At 43.9% G+C, this 24,050-nt stretch overlaps 2 protein-coding genes across 9 annotated transcripts in view; one reads left to right on the top strand and one right to left on the bottom strand.

The window, feature by feature from the left end:
* The window catches only part of PPHLN1 (periphilin 1), a 118,858-nt gene extending 100,511 nt beyond the window's left edge, over positions 1-18,347 (top strand). The window contains exons 11-14 of one of the 8 annotated variants that reach the window (XR_002828712.1): positions 3,593-4,619; positions 4,800-5,055; positions 5,511-5,629; positions 17,814-18,347. Coding sequence is in view for 1 of the 8 variants with exons in the window: in XM_023752280.1 (XP_023608048.1) it covers positions 17,814-17,830 (17 nt within the window). In the remaining 7 variants the exon portion in view is untranslated. Of the gene's footprint in view, positions 1-3,592; positions 4,624-4,799; positions 5,102-5,482; positions 5,630-17,813 lie in introns of all 8 variants that reach the window. The other 7 variants (XR_002828710.1, XR_002828711.1, XR_002828713.1 and 4 more) reach the window with 7 other exon arrangements.
* Positions 10,795-22,989, bottom strand: PRICKLE1 (prickle planar cell polarity protein 1). Its single transcript, XM_023752279.1, has 7 exons — positions 22,806-22,989; positions 20,859-20,972; positions 20,113-20,250; positions 19,302-19,505; positions 17,878-18,064; positions 16,192-17,055; positions 10,795-13,117 (listed from the first exon to the last, which is right to left on the bottom strand). The coding sequence occupies exons 1-7, from the start codon at positions 22,935-22,937 to the stop codon at positions 12,258-12,260; spliced, it is 2,499 nt and encodes an 832-aa protein (XP_023608047.1). The 5' UTR covers positions 22,938-22,989; the 3' UTR covers positions 10,795-12,257.
* Positions 22,990-24,050: the final 1,061 nt, after the last annotated feature.

The following is a 24,050-nucleotide window of genomic DNA, read 5'->3' as shown; positions in this document are numbered from 1 at the left end:
GGATTTTTTTTTTTGAGGAAGAGAAATCTTTTATGATAGTTGCCCCCAATTCCAATATCAAATAAACTTCTAAAATAGTCTTAAGATATTTAAATTGAAATTTGTTTTATCTACGTGTGAGCCCTTCTAATAATTTATTTCCCCCCCCCCCCCCCCCCCCCCCCCTAAAATGATGATGGGTCAAGTAATGTTTCAAGTCCTGGAGAACAGCTTTCTGTACTTATTCATGTGCTATAGTCTTCCATAGTATGTGATCATTGGTTTGGTCACACTAGTGTAATTTTTAGAGATCATTCCACTTAAACATTTATAAGATTTTTGCATTTCATAGTCATTGATACCATGTGAAAATGTTAGAATTCTAAGTTGTGATCTTATTGACTTGTTGCTTGCTTATCTTAGGCTTTGTAAGTTTTAAGATGTTTAAGTATAAGATCCAAATACAATGGGGCCTTGATTTGCAAGTGTCCCGACTAACAAGTTTTTTGAGATACCAGCTGTCTCTCGGCCTATTTTTTGCATTGAGTTGATAGAGTAATTTGAGTTAACGAGCTCCTTAACGAGCTGGGTCTCGGAACGAATTAAACTCGTAAGTCAAGGCCCCACTGTATACTGAATACCTTGGTATCTTAGAGAATATTTGCTTTGAGTATAAATTCTCATTGTGGTAACTAGAGCACTTAAATCTCTTAAAAGACACCTCACAATAAAATCCTGTTTTCTAAGTAAATGAACCTAAATTAATGTCTTCTATGAAAATAATCCTGAAATTCTTGTGTGTATCTTAGACAACATCATATATAGGTAATTTGAGATGAAAGATGAGGGCCATTTTAAAGCTTATATTTCTTTTAAAATTTCTAATTGAAAGATAAAAATTTAGAATTTGAGGGAGTAGTAGAGCTCCTTTTTTTTTTTCCATTGGCCCATATTCCCTATCTCAAGAAAGAAGACCGGTAACATATCCATAATTAAACGATTTACGATTATGTCTTTGTTAATCTCTTTGTATTCTAAAAAGTTCTTTCTTTTGCTGCTTTTCTAAGGGGTTCTTAACCCTTCAAAAGTGTTCTTGGAAGAAACAAAGCAGAGTAGGTAATAAGCCTCGCACAATGACCTTTCACCAAGCAGTCTGTGTAAACCATCCTTTATGAGCTAGCCATCCAAATAACAGGTTAGTTAGGAATCTAACTGGGACGATTAGGATATTCCACTCATTTCCTGATCACTTCCAGCTGTCCAGAGGCATTTAGCCAAAATATGTAATTTTGTAGCATTAGTTAGGAAACCTTAAAAATTATGTTTGTTATTACTACCCAGTATCATTATCCTCCCATCCTCTTTCCATTACCACTCTTCTCACCTGAATTCTGGCAACATTTTTAGTGGCCTTTATTGATACTATCTTAACAGCTACCCAGCGTAGATAAACATTTTATTAAATGTGGAAATAATATAAATAATTTTAGCAGATCCTATAATAGGTACCTCAAAAAATGTATTATGCCATTCCACAAATTTAAAATTGAAGGCAACAATTATTTTCTTAAGTTTCCTATATAATACCTTGAACTTTAATTATTGCCATTTAGATGCTGTACATAGCCAAAACTCAACCCCACGTATCATCTCTGATATCCTTTATTAATATGAGCAATGATTTTGTTTGTTACAATCACCGTAGAAAGAATAAAAGTACTGATTTTGTTTCTCCCCTGTCCCCATGTGTTTCTTCTCTTTCAATGTTGTAGTTCCAGGATCCATTTTCCTTAGTCGAGATGTCACAATTTAATAAATAAACTTGAGAAACTACCATGGAGGCAAAAGAGTTGTTCACTTTTTTGAAATTCATTAAATTATAGGACTTTTACTCAAATGAATTTAAATGTAGGTTCAACAGATAACATTTAAACATTAAAGCAGTTTATAATAAACTTGCCACCAGCTTTATTCTGGTAGGTTTGTCAGTGTTAAATCTGTGTTTTTTGTTTTTTTCTTTAAGCTTTAAAGTCTAATTTTAGGATAGATAAATTCAGATGTGTACCAGCGTGTGTATTTTGCAAAATGTCCTTCATTAAAAAAATGTGTTTGTAAATTATCCATTGTTTGTGAGTCTGCCCAGCTGATGTGATAACATTTTCATTGTCTTATAAAGCCTTGGTGATCAAAAGGGGAAAGCAGATATTGTGAAGCTTTTTGCGAATTTGAAAAGTGCAAAATAAAGCAACTAGGTTTAAATAATCGGATTGTCGTTTTTCTTTTTAATGGGCTTGAAGTGTTTTGCTAAAATGTAGATTTTTCTTCCTTTCTACTGCAAGATTACTCCTTACTGTTCAGTTCATCCACTCAGCAGGATGGAGGAAGTTTGAGAATTGAGAAGTATTACTACCTTTGGTGTCATAGGGAGTCTTGATATCTGAGAATGCAGTTAAACATAAAGTCAAGCCCAGAGTAGTGCTCAGTGGGTGTGTAATTATGAGCCTGGTTTCAGAGAACTGCAGGATTAAAATCCCAGATCTTTGTAGTAACCTCTGGAGGGCTCTGGAACCATGCTGTCTTTGTGACCCCAGTTCCTAGCATCCTTTGGGATGTTTTAGGGATTCAAATTTATTGAGACTTCACAAAAGAAGTGAAATTTAACACCTGGGTCTTATTCCAGCAGAAAAAGGGAAGTATTAGAAGTCTAGAAGGAAGGGACAATGTAGGGATTGAAGCTGGTTGGGGAAGATGTAGGAGACGAATGTAGAAAAGGGTAGGGTGAGAGCAGAATGTGAAGAATTTTGAATGCTTATAACTTTGTCCTTTCTCTCCTACTTAACAATGAGGTTTGAAAATACTACTTTTGTATTTATTTATTCTTGCCAAAAATGTTGATTTCTCATACACCCTCAGCCACTTCCTAGCCCTGAGCCAGTTCATAGACGCAGAACCTCTTGAAGGAAGGGGAGGCCAGATCCCCTTAAGAAAGGACTCTGCTACCTTGCTGAAATATTATGTAGTGGTTTCAGCTTCCTTTCAGAGGTTCCTGCCAATGGTCCTAAACTCTAAGACTGACAGTTCTTTGGCAAACATTTTGGAGATGGTGGTCTGACCATCCCTGAAGTATTCTTGGTGGACAGTATTCAGTGTTGCAGGATGCTGGCCACCCAGGTGGCTGCACGGCTGTAATGCTGCTGAGGCTGACACCCAGAGCTCCTGTAACGACCACATTCTCCTGGCCACACCAAGGTTTGTGGGTTAGCACAGTACATTTATCATCTCCTTCCTACCAGTTCTCTTGAGAGCACTGATGTTACCCAATTCAGTGATACAAAAAAAGGGAGGCTAGTAACTAAGGTAGTTAGAATATATTATCTCCTTATTCCATGGTAATGGAGTCAAAATTGAGTCATTTAACTGCCTCATTAGGACTGTATTTACTTTTCTTGTAGTTAGGTATGACCAAGTTAGACTACATTCTCTCATATGGAATTTGAGTGAAAGTACTGTTACTTATGGTAACAGTAAAACAGGCAGATATTGCCTCCTCCATGCTCTCTTTTATCCCTTCCCAAAATTGAAGCAATAACAACCCAGCCTTGGTTTATTGCAGAGGACAAGATGGAAGGAACCTGGATCCCTTCGTGACCAAATGGAGTATTGAACTGTTGCATGAAAGAGGAATCAATGTTTTTATTGTTTAAGCCACATGATTGGTTTCTTGTTAGCAGCTCACTTTTGCTCAAATAAATGATAATGGAGGGTTGACTTCACTGAAGTTGCCCTTGGCTGGTGGCACCAGTCCCACATTTCCATTGTAATAATTGATCTTGGAGTAATGGGGACTGGTTGTATAAAAAGGCTTTGCCAGTCCACTGAATTTGTTTCAAGTCATATTTGAAATGTCACTTGATGAGAAATATTAAAGCCTCATGCATATATGTATAGTAGTAGAGACAGCTTGAATCTATAGCATGCTGTTTTTTTGAGCTCTGTTCCCACAGATTAATGGTGTTCTAATGATAGACCATTATCATTAAAATTGTATAACGTTTTATGCTGTCAATCGTGTGTGTATGTATGAAATGGTAGCGGTTTTCTGAAATATATACATTCAAGAACATGTAAAATAACCACAACATATATAGACACTTGCTGCAAGAGGACGTCTGGGGTATGCCCCCACTGCCCAGGTTACCCATGTGCTATCTGTGTTTCCTGGTTAGAATACATACAAGATGGGGTGGAGGGAAAAGTGTCAGAGCTGCCCTGGCCAATGGCCATGTGGCCTTCAGGACTGCATCTTAAGGGAAAGCTCCCTTGGCCCAAGGCCCATTTCTGGGGTCACCTGTTGGCACCCTCACTTACGAACTTTCTGGCTGAGACCCTGCCACTGTCTTTGAGGGGCACTGAAGGTTCACTGAGAGCATGAGGCCGGGCAAGCTGCCTGAGAAGGGGAGAGGATCCAATGACTGTCCCTACATCCTCCAAGTGGGAAGAGTACATCCTTCGTGACCAAACTCCTGAGATGGACACTGGCCCAATGTCTGCAACACCTTCAAGTCGTCCAGCTCCAGCCACCTGGGCACCTCCCTGGCACCAGATCCAGATGCCCTCTGCCCACAGCCTGTGCTTGTCTGGTGGGTAAGATGGGGAAGGCTTCTGAAGCCAGGTGGGGGTCAGCCCCCAGTGGATGGGGCTGTGGGAGGCAGGGCCGAGGCTGGGTGAGGAATGGAAGAAGATGCAGTCCATCAGCAAGCAGCTCACCAGGCTGAGGCATCTGTTTTGTGCTCAAGTTTTTGATTTCCCTTTCCTCTCAGATTGGACTGAATGTTAGCTGTGCCACGGGCCGTGCGACGGGCACCCCACCACTGCAGTCCACGGATGTCACGGGTGGTGTTCCATTGCTGCAGGGCTGCTCAGTTGAGAGGTGATCTTGGGTGAACATCGGAGCAACCTGATCGATCCCAGGGCCCTGGAGAGACGGAGCGCTCTCAGCATCTCCTCCTCCCAGCATCTCCTCATCCCCGGGGCAGCTTGATGGCCATGGCCTTCCTGCCCCGCCTCTGTGCTGAGGTGGGAATGTTGGCGAAGGGATAACGTCCTTGACTGCTAAGCTAGGGTAGGTGGGTGGGACTAGCCCCACTTTGGCAGGAATTTCCCATTTTTAAAACTTCGCATCTTGCTACTTTTTTTACAGTAGAATCTAGCGTACCATATTGGATATGGCTTAAACTGTGTATCAGGTTTACTAAATACTTTATAGGATTATGAAAAGCACCATGTTTTTCAGTTATTTCACTATCTAAACAAGGTTAGAGTCACATTCTAGTGTTTTTTGGACTCACGAACATTTTCCCATGTAATAAACCCGTGGGGATTGTATTCTCATTTTACATTCAAGGGCAAGAGAAGTTATAACTTGCCTTAAGGTCAGATTGCTGGAAGTGGGAATGCTAGAGATTTACTCAAATCTTTATTTTTTTTTTTAAATCCTCACCAGAGGATACCTTTTCCATTGATTTTCACAGAGTGAAAGAGGGAGGAGTAAGGGAGCGAAGAAAATTGATGTGAAAGAGACACACCGACTGGGTGCTTCCCGCAAGCGCAAGCGCCCTGACCAGGGGAGGGGAGTGAACCCGCAACCCAGGTATGTGCTTTTGATTGGGGATTAAACCCAAGAACCTCTGGTGCGACAGCCAACGCTCTAACCACTGTGCAAAACTGGCCAGGGCTCAAATCTTTAAATTCTGAATTCAGTGTTCCTGGAAGTGGTGGAAAAGCTTGGTGGTCACTATATCCTGTTACTGCTACCTTCTGTATTGGTTACCATGACTTCTGCTTTGGAGCTGTTGTAGAAAACACCTTTGAGGTTCATGAGGGGTAGTTGTTAAGGGGCAAGTAGCGTGTGGGGTTACAGCCCCCATGGCCAGTGCAGCCCAAGACTTGGCTTTATGGGTGCTATACCTGGTCCCCTGGTGGAGTTGGAGAAGAGCCATTTAAGTGGCATGAACCTGGTAATTCAACTCTCCTAGGAACTCTCCTAGGAACCAACATTAATTAAATATAGTTAACACCTTTCAGCTTTGCTTACAACATGTTTGGAGATTCCAGGCTAAGATTGCTGCCGATAGCAGCCCTCTGAGATGCAGAAAAAAATCTTCCTTTTCATCCTGGTAACTGGGGAGAAATAACATGAGGGAGGATGATACCTTTCACACAACTCGCTGCAGTCTTCAGACTGTCTAATTAACGAGGCTAACGCTGACTTGAAGCATACGCATTCTGGGGGGAGATAATCTTCAAACTTGCTCACGACTTAGAGTAACCTCTTGCTCACTCAGAACCCCAAGCATTAATATTAAAAAGCACCAGCTTTCTTTAAAACTTCCAGATCCCGTGAGCCATGGTCTTTGGAGGGATCCTTTCTGGAATCCTGGCCGGACAGATATGTTGGTAAAAGAAAGTCACAAAAAAAGGGAAATGACACTGCTGAGTGGGAAGACTTTTCTGACCTGAAAAATTCAGTCCAGTCTCCTCCAAGTCCTGAAGCTGGAAGGAAGCCTTGGTGATGGTGTGGCTCTCACTTTACAGAGTGGAAACTGGGTCAGAGCACTCAACCTGCTCGAATGAATGAGGGAGGTGCGTCTCCTCACCCGGATCTCCTGACTCCTGGCGTCCAGTGTGCTTTGCACCACTCCCAAGATCACCCTGGTGGTGGGTTTCTGTTAGCCTAGTGATCGTCTTTTTCAAGGCCAGTCTCTTGGTTCACTTCCATAAAAATGCTGAAACAAGTTATCAGCATTTATGCTGGTTCCATGTTCTTCGTGGTACTAACTTGTCTGGAATCAAATGCTTCCAGGGAAGGGGCTGCAAGTCCTCAAGTTGGCATAACAGCGCCTATGCACACAGAGCAGGGGAGATGTGAACTTTCCTTTGCAAAAAGCAAAGTTGAGGCTAAAATTGATCCCTGTAATGGAAATTCTAACAGGTCTGTTTAAAAAGAATAACTTGGCTCTAATCCTGTGACCAGTTCTATTATCTTTCCCTCCACACTTATTTGTGAAAGCCACCCTTACACTTTATTCCCCTGAAAAGTTCAGGATTTTATGACCTTGGCAATATGTGAGCTCAGAGGTGCAAAATTCAGTTTGCTCCTGCTTATTTCTCCTTGGCCCTGTTTACCTGGAAGCCTTCCCAATGTGTGAGAGATTGCAGAACCCCAAGTGGACTGGGCAGGAGCATGCCTTCTGCTTTTAAACAGGTCCAAAGAATGGCTAGAGAACCTACCTAGGCTATTAGCAATTTCCTCATTCAGCTAATTAAAATAGTTCATCATAATTGTGTTACTAACATTGAATTGATGAGACTCTTAGTGTAATTTTTTTATCCCATTAAATTTTCTTCTTTGTGTATCCGAAAAGGTCACATGTATTTCTATAAACAATAATTTGTTGTGCCTCCCCTAGGCAGCTCCGAGGTTTAGGGGGATCAGCTTCAGGCTCTTGAATTTATGACTCATGCATTGGAGACTTGCTGATGGCAGGCTTATTTTATTCACAATGTTTTAGAAATGTTTGAATTAGTTGCTAGTATTTAAAAACTGGGATATTTCACAAATGTTCAAATTCCCAATTTCTCTTGAGGGGCTACTAACCTGGTTCTCCTTTTCGTGGCAGGAGTCAAGTGTCCATTAGAAATGAAGCTCAATACACGAGTGTGCCCACACTATGTTAATAATGCTTGTAGTGAGATTTCCTGGGCATTCCTGAAATAAGTCCACACCAATTGGGCAGGGATGTGTGCCATGTGTGGAAATCCAGCAGTCGTGGGTGCCCAATGTTATTACCCTTTTAAAAAGGCCCATGATTTGTATGTAAAGTGAAAGGGTTAGACAACACATGGTATCTCCTTTCACTTCTGGAACTTTTTATTTAACTCAGGAACTAGAAAGCAGAGAGTCAAGAATAGCAAATGCACACAGAGAACGGATCATTGCCTTTTAATGAGGGCTAAAAGGAGTGTTCCAAAGAGTTTTAGGTCGGTCTGTTTCCTGGACCACAGTAAAGCCTTTGACTGCATTGACTGTGCAAAGCTACAGATTGCACTGAAAGTGGGCGTGCCTCAGCCCTTGACTGTCCTGATGCGTCCACCATCAGGACAGAATATGGAGGAATAGTTTCCTATAGGCAAAGGTGTCAGACAAGGGTGCACCTGATCTTCCTATGTGTTTAATCTGTAGGCAGAACATGTCACATGAAAAACTGAGCTAGACTCAGGAAGTGATAATTAGTGGAAGAAATATCAATAACTAAATATATGCAGATGACAGCATCTTATGGGAAGAAAGTAGCAATAATTCGAAACGTTTGATGAAAATGAAAGTGCCAAAATAGGACTGCATTTGAACAGCAAAAAGATAAAAATCATGACTATAGAAGAAATACACAACTTTAACAAAGACAATGAGGACATTGAAATTGTAAAAGATTTTGCTTATCTTGGCCCAGTCATGAATTCCCATGGAGACTGCAGCCAAGAGAAGGCAGTGGAGGAATTAGGAGATCACTAGGAACAAGGATTTGCTATCAGAAGCCAAGCCTAAGGTCACCCACATCCTCCCAGTCTCAATTACCATGTACGGATGTGAAAGGTGGACGAAGGAAGCAGGCAAGAAAAAAATGGATTCATGTGAAATACAGTGTTAAATGTCTACAGACACCCTAAACCGCCAGAAAGACAAACAAGTGGGTCCTACAGCAAATAAAGCGTGAAATGTCACTGGAGGCAAAAATGAGAAAACTGAAGCTGTCCTACTTCGGGCACATCCTGAGAAGGCAGGTTCTTTGGAAAAGACAATAATGCTGAGAAAAATAGAAGATCAAATACCAGATGGATTGACTCCATAAAGGAAGCCACGGGCAGGCATTGACAGAGCTGAACAGGGCTGCTAAGTACAGGCCATAGTGGGCATCACCCACTCATAGGGTCCCCGGCATGTAGCACACACCGGAGTTCCTGCGGTCATTCTGTCAGCGTCCCTCCATGGATCATAAACTAAATGTTCTCCAGTTTGGCCTGAAGTGAGGAAAATGCAACCATTAGGATTCTGCTTCACCCATTGAGAGATTAGAGGCAGTGTTTTAACATCTGAGGTTTATCTTGGGACCAAATTTTAGCATTTAGTGACTGACCACACATTTTGCACTCTTGTTAAGTAAATCTATGCACACCTTTTAGCAACTATGCTTAATTTTCTTATCTTTATAGAACTGCAAGGCAGTCGCTTTCCTTTCTCCCTTTGTCAATAAGCTTTAAGGGTTACATTATCATTGTGAGTAAATATTTCTGCATGTTCTTAAGCCTTTGCCAATCTAACCCTTATAAAAGGAAATGCAAAAAATGAAGTGTGAGAAGAAGCAAAAGCAACTAATCTTTTGAGAATGACTTGAAAACCACTGAGGACAGTGACTTCATTTATAACCACGTTTTCCCAGGCTAAGCATGACCTGTTTATTATTTGTTATCCATCCTCTATGACAGTGGTTCTCAACCTTCTGGCCCTTTAAATACAGTTCCTCATGTTGTGACCCAACCATAAAATTATTTTCGTTGCTACTTCATAACTGTAATGTTGCTACTGTTATGAATCATAATGTAAATATCTGATATGCAGGATGGTCTTAGGCGACCCCTGTGAAAGGGTCGTTCGACCGCCAAAGGGGTCTCGACCCACAGGTTGAGAACCGCTGCTCTATGAGCACCATATAGCAACAGTCTTTTCTAAAGGATGCCCCCCCTTTTTTTTTTAATAGGACACCAGTTCCATGCAGGATGACCATTCTTGGCAACATTAGCTTCCAAAAAGGTTTAAAAAAACCACGTGTTTCTATGTTATGTGAGATTGCAATGGAATAAGGATTCTCATACATCGTTAGTGTAAATGTAAATCAGGGTACTTTTTTTGGAGGAAAATTGTTGATACCCATCAACATTTTACATGCATAGCCTTTGTCCCAGCGAGTGTGCTGCTCAGCATTGCTGTGCACACCTGCCAGTGCAGGATAAGGTGTCAATGAGGAAATTCGGGTCCAGCACCAGGGTTCAGTGGATGACAGTATATCTAAAAGTGGAATATTATGCAGTCACTGAAAGCATGAGGTAGGCCTATATGCACCAATTGGAAATGTCCACATGTAAAGTGGAAAAAGCAAGTCTCAGCGTGCTTAGTTTGCTACTGTTTTTAAGAGGCGTGTTTATGTAACTAGGCTTTACCATCTGAAGGCTCCACTAGGAATGAATAACAGTGGTTACTTTTGGGGAGGGGGTCTGAGGCACTGGGGGTGAAGAGTAGAAAGGAGACACTCGTGCTTGTTTGAATTTTTTTGCCATGGGCATGCATTTCCTTTTCATTGTTGATGTTTTGAAATGAACCAGACCAGGGAACTGATGATAGAGTTACTGAGTAAAGAGCTCTCAGCAGTGGTGTGTTTCTGAAGGGCTCTGTGTAGCCCAGATACAAAGCCTTGCTGTGTCCAGGGATGTGTGCAAGGGATGCCGCCGACCTCTGGTTACCTACTGGATTCGTGTGGCTCCTTCCCAAGGCCTAGCGGCTTTTCTCATTCCAGTAAACATGGACAGCCGTGCCTCTGTGCCACAAGCCCTCTTTCCCACCTACTAGCAGGGACAGTAGACGTGCAGGTATCAAATGGTGGTCTATTCACGGCAGAAGAACGGGAAAAGAAATCATGCCTACACACAGGAGCAAAGTGGAAGCTGTCTGGATATGTTTGCAAAAATTTGTGTTCAGAAAAGTAGGTCGTTTATTATTTATTGTTTATTAAATACCTTCCAAAAGGTCCAAAATACCACTGGGACCTTAGCTAGGACTGCAGCGTATGTGCAAGAATGGCACATACCAAAATATCAGCTCATTAGTTCAAGTCCAAGATAATTTTCCCTTGAAATAGAACCTCCTATTAAGTTGAAATAGTCAGTGGTACAGCATCCTCTAATTTAAAGATTTTAAAAGAAAAACATAATCAGAAGGCCTGGTTTTCAAAATTGCTGCTAAAAGCTAACAAATTAGCTGGAAGGGAGGGATGAAAAGGAATAACCTCTCTTCAAATAATAAATCTACAAAGTCCTCTGCCACAAAAAAGCAGATCCTTGTAGTTTTGGTCTCTTCCCATGAGATAATCACCACCTTGCTAAAAATGGGACCTCCCCCCGCCCCACACACACACCATCCCCAAGTGGGGAAAAAAAACATCCACCCAAACAGTTTCTACTTGTTTTTACCATATATTCCAGGGGTCTATATGGGGTTTTTGTTTGTTTTTACATTTATACAGTTTACATTGCTTGACCCATAAATAACACTCGGAAGATTAATAGGGCCATAGTTTTAAAGACTATTTACATAGCCCCACCATGCATACAGAGCCTTTTTAATATTGGGGGGAAAAAATAAAAAAAATTGAACTCTCCATCACTAGGCAATATAAATTTGACCATCTAGACTTATAAACCCTGACTAAAATACAAGCAATCATTTCATCCATAAATGCTGTTTCTGGTTCCCTAACAAATCTAGCACTGCAGTGTAACAAACATCTTGCAATTCAGGGATATAAAAATATCAGCTTTAAAATCTGAACTGTACATTATGTACATTAATATTTGCACCGTTAAATTAGGAATACACTTAAGTCTATGAAATACTACATTATAAATAGCAAAGTTTTTTTGTTTTGTTTTTCAATCTGTAGCTGGAGCTAATACAATAATACAAAGTTTACCTGGCTAAAGAGGACTGCAAGGGGACGAGGTGGCCTCGTGGGATGGGGCGCACAGTGTTGGCTGGGTCAGTGTGACTACGTGCATGCCGCACAAGACAGACCGATCAGGCCTGGGCCAACCTGGCGTGGACAACGACAAACACTATTGCTTTACAAAGGCGGCTGAAGTTCTCCGTCGTCTAAAATCAGTACCCCCGTCCAATCACCTTATGACAGTTTCTAGAAGATTCTCTTGCAGACTGGAAACCGAAGCAGCTATGCAACACCCTAATGTACCTGACTGGCACTGTCCGAGGAGGGTAAATGGGAGAAATCACACCTTCTGAGTGTTAATCTGACACTGTAAACAGCAGTCGGGGGCTCATGTACATGGGCAAAGCACTTTAAACTATTTTAGCAACTTTCCTACGAAAGAAAAAGGATATGAGTCAAGAGGGTTAATGGCTAAGTTGAGACAGGACCTCCACAGCTACTGGGTTAAGAAATAATACAGTTTTTGCCCTTGTGTCCCTTTTTCTTCTTGGGTTTAGTCATGCCCGGACCAAACTGAGGCGTGGGGAGTGCAGACGTGGGGCTGGAAAGGTCGTCTGTGTAGTAGGCGTACCTCTGCGGCCGGGGCTGAGGGATCGGTTGTCCAAGAAAATAGCCTTCTTCTTCCGAGTCGGAGGAGGAGGAGGAGGAGGAGCACCAGGAGTCGTCGTCCTCCCCGTAGAGCCCCAGGAAGCGGGGCACCTGCGGGCTCTGCAGCGCGTAGTCGGAGGTGGCGTGGGCATAGCGGCCGTAGAGGTCGGCGTTCTGGATGTACGCCTGGATCTCCCGGGCGCTCTTATTCTGGATGAACTTCTCGTAGTTGTCGGGCGTGTACAGCCGCAGCCTGTCCTTGGGAGGGTACTTCCTCTCCGTGACCAGGTTCAGGGCGTTGTCGGAGCGGGACTTCCTGCTCCTCCTGCGGCGGTGGTGGTGCGGCCGGGACCCTCTCTCCTCGAAGTGGTACACCCGCCTCCGCGTCCTCTCGCTCATCGGGGGCTGCCGGATCTCCAGGTTGTCATAGCTCCCGTTGTCGATGACGTCATCGGAGAACTTGACCTGCTGGGGCCTGGACTGGGACTTGGATCTTCGGAGCACTGGCAGGTGGACTGGTTTCTCCTCGGGCATGATTTTCTCTGGGCACAGCTCTGAACCGAGGCTCTTTAAGGACTCGGCGCTCCGGTGCAGCATGGAAGAGTTCAGAGTCCCCATGTTGCTCATCTTCTCACAATCTTCTGCCTCTATCTCCTCAAAGTTCTGCAGAGAATATAAGGATGGCCTTGGCTTACTTTCTCCATCCACTGAAGCCCCTACGAGAAAAACCAAGACAAGGTGTGAGTCTCAGTGACCCTAATAGTCTGACAATTATTACAAACAAGCTACTGAAAGGAAGCATTTCAAAGAAAATTCTCCTCAATTTCAATATGTGATTACCACCCACCAAGTAAACGCAACACTGCATATAAAGAGAGGAGGTATGAATTTATTACTGACCCAAGGGCACAGCCTTTCTTAGGAGTCCAGTTGTGTTGGAGCCAAACACTAGTTACAGAACATGGCATGAACAGCAACAATGTAAAAGCTCTTCATAAAAATCTCATGATTAGCCCTAGCTGGTTTGGCTCAGTGGATAGAGTGTCGGCCTGCGGACTGAAGGGTCCCAGGTTTGATTCCGGTCAAGGGCACAGGCCAGAGTTGTGGGCTCGATCCCCAGTGTGGGGCGTGCAGTAGCTGATCAATGATTCTCTCTCATCACTGATGTTTCTCTCTCTCTCTCTCTCTCTCCCTCTCCCATCCTCTCTGAAATCAATAAAAATTTATTTTAAAAATATCTCATGATTACAGTGGGGCCTTGACTTACGAGTTTTATTCGTTCCGTGACGGAGCTCATAACTCAAATTACTCGTATGTCAAATCATAAAGTGAACGAGTGAGACACGTGATGCTGGGCTGATGTTGTGGCGTTCACTGTGACGTTCACTGCGCCAACTAGCGGTGGGGTATCTGAAGCTGGCTCGTAACCCGAATTTTAGCTCGCAACTCAAAGCAAAAAATCGGCCGAGAGACGGCTCGTATCTCCAAAAACTCGTTAGTCAGAACACTCGTAAGTCAAGGCCCCACTGTACTTTATTCACATGACATGGAGGAATTCTGCCTCTCAATCCATTAAAGCCAGATTGCTTCACCTGAGCATCTCCATCAGTCCCTTCCTTTGCATCCACATGGCCACTGTTATCGTCCTCCTCTTACACCTACACTCATTTTCCTCATTGCATACCGAGACTGTGGTCAGCAAGCCACAGCCCAAGGGCCACATCCGGCCCACAGCCTATTTGTGGATAGAGTTTCATTGGAACACAGCCACACCTACTCATTTACGTATTATCTATGGTTGCTTTCCACAATGGCAGTGCTGAGTATGTGCAACAGAGGCTGTGTGGCCCAGAAGGTCTATCTAGCCCAGGGGTGGGCAAACTTTTTGACTCGAGGGCCACAATGGGTTCTTAAACTGGACCGGAGGGCCGGAACAAAAGCATGGATGGAGTGTTTGTGTGAACTAATATAAATTCAAAGTAAACATCATTACATAAAAGGGTACGGTCTTTTTTTTTTTTTTAGTTTTATTCATTTCAAACGGGCCGGATGCGGCCTGCGGGCCGTAGTTTGCCCACGGCTGGTCTAGCCCTTCACAGAAGAAGTTTGCCAGCCCCTCTCCTAGACTGCCATCCAGTCTTCTTCCCCTTCAACCCAGGAAATAACATGTCACCTCCAGATTAGTCTTACTTTGAAACTTTGATACTGTTCCCCCTTTTTAAGAGGGCCCAGGCAAGTAAAGATAAATGAATACCCAGCAGACAGGAAGTGACAGTAAGGACAGGTGTGGACTGGTGTCTAGTAGGTACTACATAACTTCCTACTTTCTAAAGGGAGCCTAATTCAGTCTGTATTGTTAAGGAATGTCTAGCCCTAACACTTTGTGTACCAAATGATGTCTATTTTTTGATAAACGTTAAACTCCTAATATAGGACCTAAAACACAGGAGATGCTAATCCTGGCCAGTGTGGTTCAGTTGATTGGAATGTCGTCTGTGCACCAAAAGGGCACATGCCCCAGTTGCAGGTTTGATCCCGGTAGGGGGCATGCAGCTGGCAGCCAATCAGTGTGAGAACACTGATGTTTTTTTCTCTCTCTCCTGCTCCCTAAAAATTAATTTAAAAATCTTTAAAAAATTTAAAAACAAAACAGGAGGTGCTTCATAATTTAGTCTCATCCACCGCTGCTCAACTCCCCTTTGACAAGTCCAACAGAAACCGGGGGGTCGCTGGCTCACCCCTCCTTGCCGCTGCAGCACCTGGCACAGGGGCATTCCTGGCGGCGGGCAGCCGCTCAAGCCTTTCCTGTCTACATTACGGAAATGTCACCTTTATGAAAGGACTGGATGTCATTTGTCTCACTATAACTAGCCAGGTAACATTTTTGCATCCAAAGACAATTATTGCAAATATGAGATACAGGAGGGAATCTGGGTTCCAGGCTTGATCTTGCCTTTAAAAACCTCTGTGCAGTTAGGCATTTAGCCTCTGGTAATTCAAGTTCTTCATTTAGAAAATGCAGTAATATCCACTCTCTACAGCTCAAGGTCATTTTAAGGATACAATATGGATAACTGATAGGAATGTGCTTTGAAAACATTACAGTGAAATTATTTTATATTCTGGGTTAAAAACTATTCAGCTATTTTTGAGCTATCTGTTGCCACAGGGCAATGCAGGGAAATACAAAAAATGTTATGAGCTTATAAAGTGGCAGACTGATTTTAATAACTTGAATTTTATACAGTACAATCCAAAGAGTACAGTATCTTTCAGACACAGATACAGACTCCATTATTGAAGTAAGTCAGTTTCTTCCTCTTTAAAAGTGTAATGAACCTGGCCGGTGTGGGTCAGTGGTTGAGCGTTGACCTATGAATCAGGTTACCATTCAATTCCCGATCAGAGCCCATGCCTGGGTTGCAGGCTCAATCCCCAGTGGGGACGTGCAGGAAGTAGCTAATCAATGATTCTCTCTCATCACTGATGTTTCTATTTCTCTCTCCCTCTCCCTTCCTCTCTGAAATCAATAAAATATATATATTAAAGAAAAAGAGAATATATCTATTAAGAATATGTATGAATATACATATGTGTGTGTGTACATATATGCACACACATTTGCATGTTTGTTTTGCTATACGGTGTTTGGCATTGGATGAGACTCCTTCCTTCCCTTGGTCTCCAGTTTTAATTAATGTAGCCCCTCCTGGCGCTGAACGGTAAATTTTCACAACAGACTTTTTAGTGGCTCTTTTTCCAAACACCGCATAATCCCTAGATTACGTACCTGTGATGTTAGACAAAGCCAAAGAATCCATAGAATCCCGGACGCTCTGCTCCGGTTTCAAGTCTGACAAGCACTCCAGGGAATCTTCATACCATTGTGCTTGATCATGATTGTATCCCGAGGCCCCATGGTCCAGATCCAGCTCCTGGAGCCTTCTGCTGCTTGCCGGGCCTGGGTGGCTGCCGTACGCAGAATCTCCCAGGCCATCTTGGGACTGTGCCCAATACATATCAGATTGGTATTTTTTACTCGCGAGGCTCTGGTTATTTTGCTTTAACTCGGCCTTATTTTTAACCATGTTATCAGATATCCAATGCTCACTGGCTCGAATATCGATCTCGTTGGGCTGCTGCTGAAAGAGGCTTTTATCACCAAACTTGAGGAGGAGCTGCGTCATATAATCTTCATGCTCGGCCCATTCTTCGGGGTCTTCTGGGGTTTCGTGCTCGACTCTGCCTTTCCAAAAGTCTTCATTGACAAAACCTGCTCCCTGCCTGGACAGACTCAGGTCATCCAGCTTCCGGGAAAGGGTGTCGTCGGCATTGCCTGAGAGGCCAGGGAACTTGTAGTTGAGAGCAGGGGACAAGAGGAGAGACTGTCTGCACTGGTCCGCTGACCGGCTGCTTTTGCCCATCCGGACACTTCTTCTGGAGTCTCTCGACCGGGCGGACTGAAACGCAGAGTCGGAGGAATCGGAGGCGTGGACGTCTTCACCGAGGCTGCACGTTTTTGAGCAATAGATCTGACCTTGTTTGGGGAGGAAGGGACACCCCAGCAGAGAGGCTTTGCACTGGGCACAGGAGAAGCAGGCTTCTGTCGCGTGCCAGTGCTGCCCGTCGTAGGTCATCTGGGCGTGGTCCACACCTGTTTCGAAAAAGGATAGAACAACAGGCGATAGTTCAACGTTGAGACAAAGGGAGAAGGAAGAGATGGAAAGAGGGGTGATGGGAATGTTCTGCTTCTTGATAGGGTTGTGGGTCACACAAAGTCCGTATCTGCGAATTGCCTACCTGCTAAAATTTATTTGTAACCCCCAAATCAATACTTGCAGTTTTCAAGGTCATTTGCAGACATGTGCAGAGGGGTGAAAAGTTTGAGTTGACCAACATATATGCTCCCAGGTGAGGTCAAACAAGGTGACCCTCTGCCTTTGTCTCTGCTCTTGTGCTTTCAACAAGTGGCATATTCGTGGTCTACTTATACCATGTTTTCTTTAGATTTTTGTACTTTTTGGGTGCTTTTGCTATTTAAAAGGCCCTCAAGCATAGTGCTGAAATGCTGTTTAGTGATCCTAAGTACAAGAAGGCTGTGATCTGCCCTACAGAAAAAAATACGTGTGTTAGATAAGCTTCAGTCAGTCACACGGCACAGTGCTGCTGGCTGCAAGTTCAATGTTAATGAGCCAACAATATATGTGACTAGGGGCGGGCAGGAACCTATCCCTGTATTTCCCCTAGGAGCAATGCTCGGTATTCTGTAAGTCAGGCAACTTTGTAGAAGGCAAATCCCTCAAACGAGAATGGATTCTATATTCATTTGTCAAGACTCATAAAACTGAAACATTTAAGATCTGTACATTTCACTGTATGTAAATTATACCTCAATTAAAAAAAAAACAACAGACTGTGGAGAATCCTAAAGGCTGATGGGAAGGAGCCTGAGCAGACAGGCCGGGCTGTGACTCACCGATGTGCTCGCCGCAGGTCTCGCAGTACTCCGCATACAGAGACTCGAAGCAGCCACAGCAGAACGGGCGGCCGTCCTTCATGATGTACCTCTGCCCTCCCAGGACCGTCTCACACTCAAGGCAGCAGAAGTGCTTCATGTGCCAGTGGCGACCCTCCGCTTCCGTGCACTCATCCGCAAAAATTATCTGTAAGAGGAATGTGAGAGCAGAGGATGACAGGAAATACTGTGAGCTATTTCCAAGGCCACGTCGCTTCGATGGCTAACCTTGTTTCTTACAGCCCCAAGCTTTCCTCTACCACGCTTTAGCTATAAAACAAGAGCAGTCATTGAAAATGTGAAAAAAGAGAACCTAAGTGCTTGTTCAAACTTTATAAATGTCCAACCCCTATGCTGTCCACCTGAAACCAATATAATAGTGAATGTCAACCATAATTGAAAAATAAAACAGATTTCTTCATTGGAGATAATTAATTTGGTCATTATTTGGCTCCCCAATCGCATTTTATTGGCATAATCTGGCAAAGAAGACATTAACATTGAAATGATTTAGTGGTCTGTGTTTTAATAGAAAACTCATAAAAATGTCTGTGGAGTCAACATTTACAGCAATCCAGACGCTGGGCTGTGTGAGCTACACTGTATAGCTGCTGCTTCGCTTGACCTGGTGGCCATCGGCAGACTAAAGACTCCATTCTTTTCATTTTTGGTTTCAAAAAAATTTTCAAATATCACATTATTGAAAAAAAAAGCAACTTTAAAAAAACCCAACTCAAACAAATGTATAAAGAAAAAACTGAACATTCACTGTCGCTGAGTGAAGGAGACTCAGGAAAAACACACACACACACACACACACACACACAAATTTTATATATATATAATATGCAATGAGGTACCCTGGATTGGATCTTAGAATAGAAAAGACACATTAGTAGCAAAACTAGAAATCTAAATAAAGTGTACAGTTTGGTTGATGGTATAACAGCAATATTAGCTTCTCAGTTTCAATGCATATAACGCTGTGGAAGATCCTAACAACAGGGAAAGCTGGGAGAGGGTGTAAGGACCTCTAACACCTCCAACTCTTCTGTCAATCTAAAATGACTTTAAAATAAAAAGCTTAAGAAAAAAATTCCTTTCACACCACCATCCCTTCCCACATGCCCCACAGGTAACCACTGTTAACTGGATGTATACAAACAAGTGTACGGTCTTGGTTTGTCCCCCCTTTCCCTCCCAGGAATGAGATCATCTGCTCCACTCCTCTTGCCACTTGTTTTTCCCTCCCATCCGTCAAGAGCCTCCCACTTATCGATGCACAGACACCTGGGCCCGCTCTTTATTTTGCTTAGATGTGAACAGTGGAATATTGGCCGACTGGGAGCTTATTTTTCCCAGTGTTAAGGGGTGAACTTTTTTACCTCGTCACATGCCGAGCACCGTGGTTTGAGCAGTTCAGCATGGTGCCTGCCACAGTGAATTTTTCCGTCCTGATAAAAATAGATGAGGTCCACCAGCAGCTCGTTACACGTGAAGCAGACAAAACAGGACGGGTGCCAGCACACTCCGGGGCCCGCCCGCGAGGCGAACACGGCAATCTCGCCTCCGTTGATCTTCAACCCGCACTGAAAACAGAAAGAACGATCCTCCTGCGATGACGGGATTCTTAGCCTCTCCACTTGCCACTAAATCCCAAATTTGTCAGGAAAGCTTTTTATTTTTCTCCCCCCCTGCGAGTGATTAAGTAGCTCCTTAATGCTGGATTATGTGCGATTCTCAGCTGAAATGAGCAGGCCTCCCTCAGACTTCCCCACTAGGCTGTTCCTAAGAAGGGTTTCGGCCGACGCACATTAAGGGTGGTTTTCCTGAGCCAGCCTCCTGCTGGATGCGTTTCTGATGCTGAGAGTGGTCGGTAAGGATCTGAAGGTCTTCATTATGGCTGCCTTTTGTGAACACTAGGTGTACCCTAGCACCTCCCAACCTGCCGGGACCCTAGGGGGAGCAGGAGGTCACCCGATGTTTGCCTAAGGGCAGCCCGACTCCCCGTCATACACGGCAGTGTAGCCAGTTATAAACATGAATCCCCATTCGATAAAGAGCTAGGCTGCCTGTCTTTGGCTTAGTTTTTGGAGGCCTTTGGGACCCACACATGTGCTGGCCCTGTCACCCTCCCACCCCCAGCTCACTCCACCCACATCACCACCACAGGCCGCTCATTCTAGAAAGGGCTACCTGCTCGCACACGGCGTGCATCACGGCTCTGGACAGAAGTTTGATGGTGCCTCTTCCCAGTGCTTCCTTCTTCCGCTGAGCACTGAACACTTGCAGTTCTTTCTTCTCCTCTTCGCTCAGAGACTGGCAGTACCGCACCTTCGCGGAAGGAACAGAGAAGCACCACAGTGGAGCGCGTCCCCCTCACCCGTTCTCCATTTCCAGAAACGAAGGGCTCACTTAATGGCCTGCCCCCGTGCATCGCCAGTTTAGAAATAACACCTGACCTTTCATTGACTCAAAACCTTACAGCCTCTAGCAAAAGGGAAAAGTAGTGTAAAAGAACACTCTTTTATTAAAATATGAAATGTTTAATTTCAACTCTTGTCAGCAGAGACTCTAAAACAATGTAACATATTAACCTTCCTACAAAAGGTTTAAACTTAATTGCCACGTTTGCTCTCCCTTCTGCAGGCACTCAAGTCAACTCCTGGGCCTGAACTACCGTGAGGCATTGAGCCTGGATGAAGGGGCGGGGCGATCTCAGGCACCTGCAGGCCCCTGGGCATCGGTGGGTGGCTGCAAACACTATAAAAACCAACTTGTGTTGACTGCACTGACACCCTTTTCTCGCTGAAAGAATGGAAAGCTGTATTCTCCGGCCACATTTTAACTGAAGAAAGGCAAGAGATGGGAGGAGCTGGGGTTTATGAGGGACATCTCAATGCTTCGTGTTTATTTTCTTAGCCTTCTTCCTGTTATTTTACCTCATTATCATGTGGTGGCAACTGGTACAAAAGCTGTTTAATTCGATGTTTCTCTCCAGGGCTGTTAACATACGGAACCTTTTCCTCTGGTAAGCAAGCAAAATAGAGCTGGATCTGAGGAAGAGAGGGAGAGAAAGACATAGAGAAGGTGAGCATCTTAGCTCACTCCATCTTAAAAAGTTACTTGTCCCTGCAGGGGCAAGGTTTGGCCTCTGGTGCTAATGAGAAGACCAGCTGAGCCAACTCGCACCCAGCTGCTAACTCCTCTTCAGGAATGTAATTTGCAGTGACAATTAGGGCCATCATAAATTACACGCCATAAAATATGCACATTTAACGCCACAATTCCCCAGGGTCAGCGAGAGTCCTGGGTGAATGCTACAAATGGCCACACAGGCTGCGTGACACTGTCCCAAACCCCGCCAGCACACAAGCACACTGAATTTGATCTCTGAATTTTACATGTTACAAAGACAAAAAGCTGTTTTGTTACCCTCTGTAAACTCTCCTTATCGGGTTCTCTCCAAGCATCGGCTTTCTTTGCTTCCATGGGTGTTATTTTCTAAATACCGGAGTCAATTTCCCCAAAGACACTGGAGGGGAGCCATACTGAGCTAGACCTGGTTCATTTGGAAAGGAGAACTCCATTTTTTTCTGTTTTATTTAAAGGAGCATCCCTTCATGAGTACCACAGTGCTGAGAAAGAAGGGATTCAAGAAAGAAAGACAGGAGATTGGGGAATTGGGGGCCTGCCCTGCTTCAATACCTTAGTATCTCACAAAACCTACCCACCCTAAGCTTCTAGAAGGGGTTCTTTTTTTGTTTTGTTTTTTAATATGTTTTATTGATTTCAGAGAGGAAGGGAGAGAGATAGAAACATCAATGGTGAGAGAGAATCATTGATCGGCTGCCTCCTGCACATCCCCTACTGGGGATCGAGCCCACAACCCAGGCATATGCCTTTGGTCGGAACCTGGGACCCTTCAGTCCGCAGGCTGACGCTCTATCCACTGAGCCAAACCAGCCAGGGCAGGGGTTCTTTATTAATAAGCAGTTTGTCAAAATATCACTTTCCTATCTAGTGCACAGGCACTCCACCCTCTCCCCACTATATCAGCGACAGCAGCGTTTGCAGTTATAAAAACACTGATAACACCTGGGTGCCAGGTATGACGCTAGGCCCTCGAAGAATGAGGAGCCCCTGTTCTCAAGAGAGTTTCCTCCATACAGGAAACAGCCATAACTCAAGCAACTGCACACCCAGTCGGCACCTTTTATTTCAAACTATGCCTCAGCCCATATGATAATATTTATCACCTGCAATTTTTAACAAGTTCATCATTATAAGGACATTGGGAAAATAAAAATAGGCATACAGAATGTTCTCGTCTTCCTTAAAATAACAATCCAGACAAAGCCCCAAATTAGCTCTTCGATATTAGTGTTCCATCTACACTGAGTGGTGACAGATTCTTTTATGTGCAAGGTTATCAAAGGTCAACGCAATGACACTTCAGATGGTTTCTCCCAGCTCTGCATTTCCTCTCTTCCAAAGCAAAAGCTCTGCTGAGAGCTGGCGTGGAAACTTGCCTCTTTTATTACCTTTTTGTTGCTACTGAAGTTTTTCAAAAGGTTAAATTCCTCTCATTCTCTGCAAAGGGGCTCATCAGAAACCCACATAACAAACGCATGTGCAGTGCTCTGGATTCCGATCATCAGAGCATCCTCCTAGGGCTTCTGGATCCAAGAGCCCAAGAGGAATAGAAAACTTTCATTGAGAAACCAAGTATGACCTTGAAAAGCAAAACTGTAAAACCATCCAAAGGAGAGAGAGGACTGAGGAGGGTATAGCGTGTCAGTGTGGCAGTGATGTTCTATAAATTGCTAGAAATTCTTTAAAAATCTTAACTCATTAAAAAACACAACACGGGACGACCAGGTTCCCACCTGCTCTGGTCGAAGTCCGGGGGGCACCCAGGCATACTCCTCCAGCGCACAGCCAGAGTCATCATCTGACGTGGAACTTCGCTGGCACCCAAAGGCGAGTTTGCTCATTTTGGGCTCCATCTCCAAAGGCATAGCAACGTTCAGAGGCTGGTTTTCTCAGTCACAGGACATCAAACAATGGCTGCTGTGGACAATATAAGAAAAAGCAAATTGAAAACCTGCAGGCATGGCTCTTATTGGATGCTTGTTCACATATAGCTGGGCCCTCAGAAAACACCCAATTTACTAGTTCACCGCCTCCAGCCCCCAGGCCCACTGACACTTAAAATCAGGGCTGCATAATGCAGAAATAGCCCCCTCCCAGCTCCGCATTTCAGAAGATGCCACCAAAATTAGTTTAGTCCCAGTGGTCCTTCGAAGGTGCGTCTCCACACAACTATTCATTGGAAAGGTTTAGGAAAATTGCCTTGCCTGACACATCAGATTAAACTTCCCACAAATAACATCCCTGTGAAGTCGCATGAGTTGAAAAAAGAAGTGTGGGGACTGCCTCTTCCCACCTTGCCCACTACGTGCCATGAAAAATGGCTCCAGACCCCACTCCACTCCCCACATTTCCTCATCGATTTTCCCCACCCAGGCACTGCTGCCTGCGGCGTGGATCCACGGGCCAAATTGCTTAGGTTTCAGGTTTCTAATAAAGTTTTGAGAGACACTAAGTTTACTCATTGGGTAGAAATAGCACAGTTAAATCCTTATATAGCATGTTAAATCTGCAAGCCCTTACTATCTATGGGCTGAAGTCAGCCAGACATTCATTAATGAGTTCCTTCAACAAAAAATAATTGAATCCAAGCGCGAGGTTAAAATAAAACCCAGTGTGCTGACTATTAGTGTTGAGCTGCATTATTAGCAGGCATCCACTGAAACCTTATGCAGCACCTACTATGTGTGACATGCTATCAGCCTGCTATTGGGCAAAGTAGGATGGAGGTCCAGGTCTGAAGGAAGTCCCCTCAGATAAAGGGCTATAAAGGTGTCTCCGTGACAGTCCTTGCCTACATCCCAGGGAACTCTGTCATCACCATGTATGTTCCTTATAAGTTTTTTTTCCTGATTTTAAAAAATCATCCCTCATCCCAAGGCCCCAAGAAGAAACAAAGATACAAGATTTTCAGAATCAGACGAAGCTTTTTATAACTGCCCCTTTCCCTCTATAAAAAAAATTAGATAATTAGCCCAACC

Source organism: Myotis lucifugus, unplaced genomic scaffold, assembly GCF_000147115.1.
Source record: "Myotis lucifugus unplaced genomic scaffold, Myoluc2.0 scaffold_30, whole genome shotgun sequence".
Classification (NCBI taxonomy): Eukaryota; Metazoa; Chordata; class Mammalia; order Chiroptera; family Vespertilionidae; genus Myotis; species Myotis lucifugus.
This window is presented reverse-complemented; position numbering and strand designations above follow the sequence as displayed.

Excerpts from the sequence above, each read along its gene's own strand:
- PRICKLE1 (XM_023752279.1), bottom strand. The coding sequence starts at position 22,937 with ATGCCTTTGGAGATGGAGCCCAAAATGAGCAAACTCGCCTTTGGGTGC. Across the intron at positions 19,506-20,112 it reads TGCACGCCGTGTGCGAGCAG|TGCGGGTTGAAGATCAACGG; the intron begins GTAGCCCTTTCT and ends TTCTGTTTTCAG. Across the intron at positions 18,065-19,301 it reads GGTGCTCGGCATGTGACGAG|ATAATTTTTGCGGATGAGTG; the intron begins GTAAAAAAGTTC and ends TTCCTCTTACAG.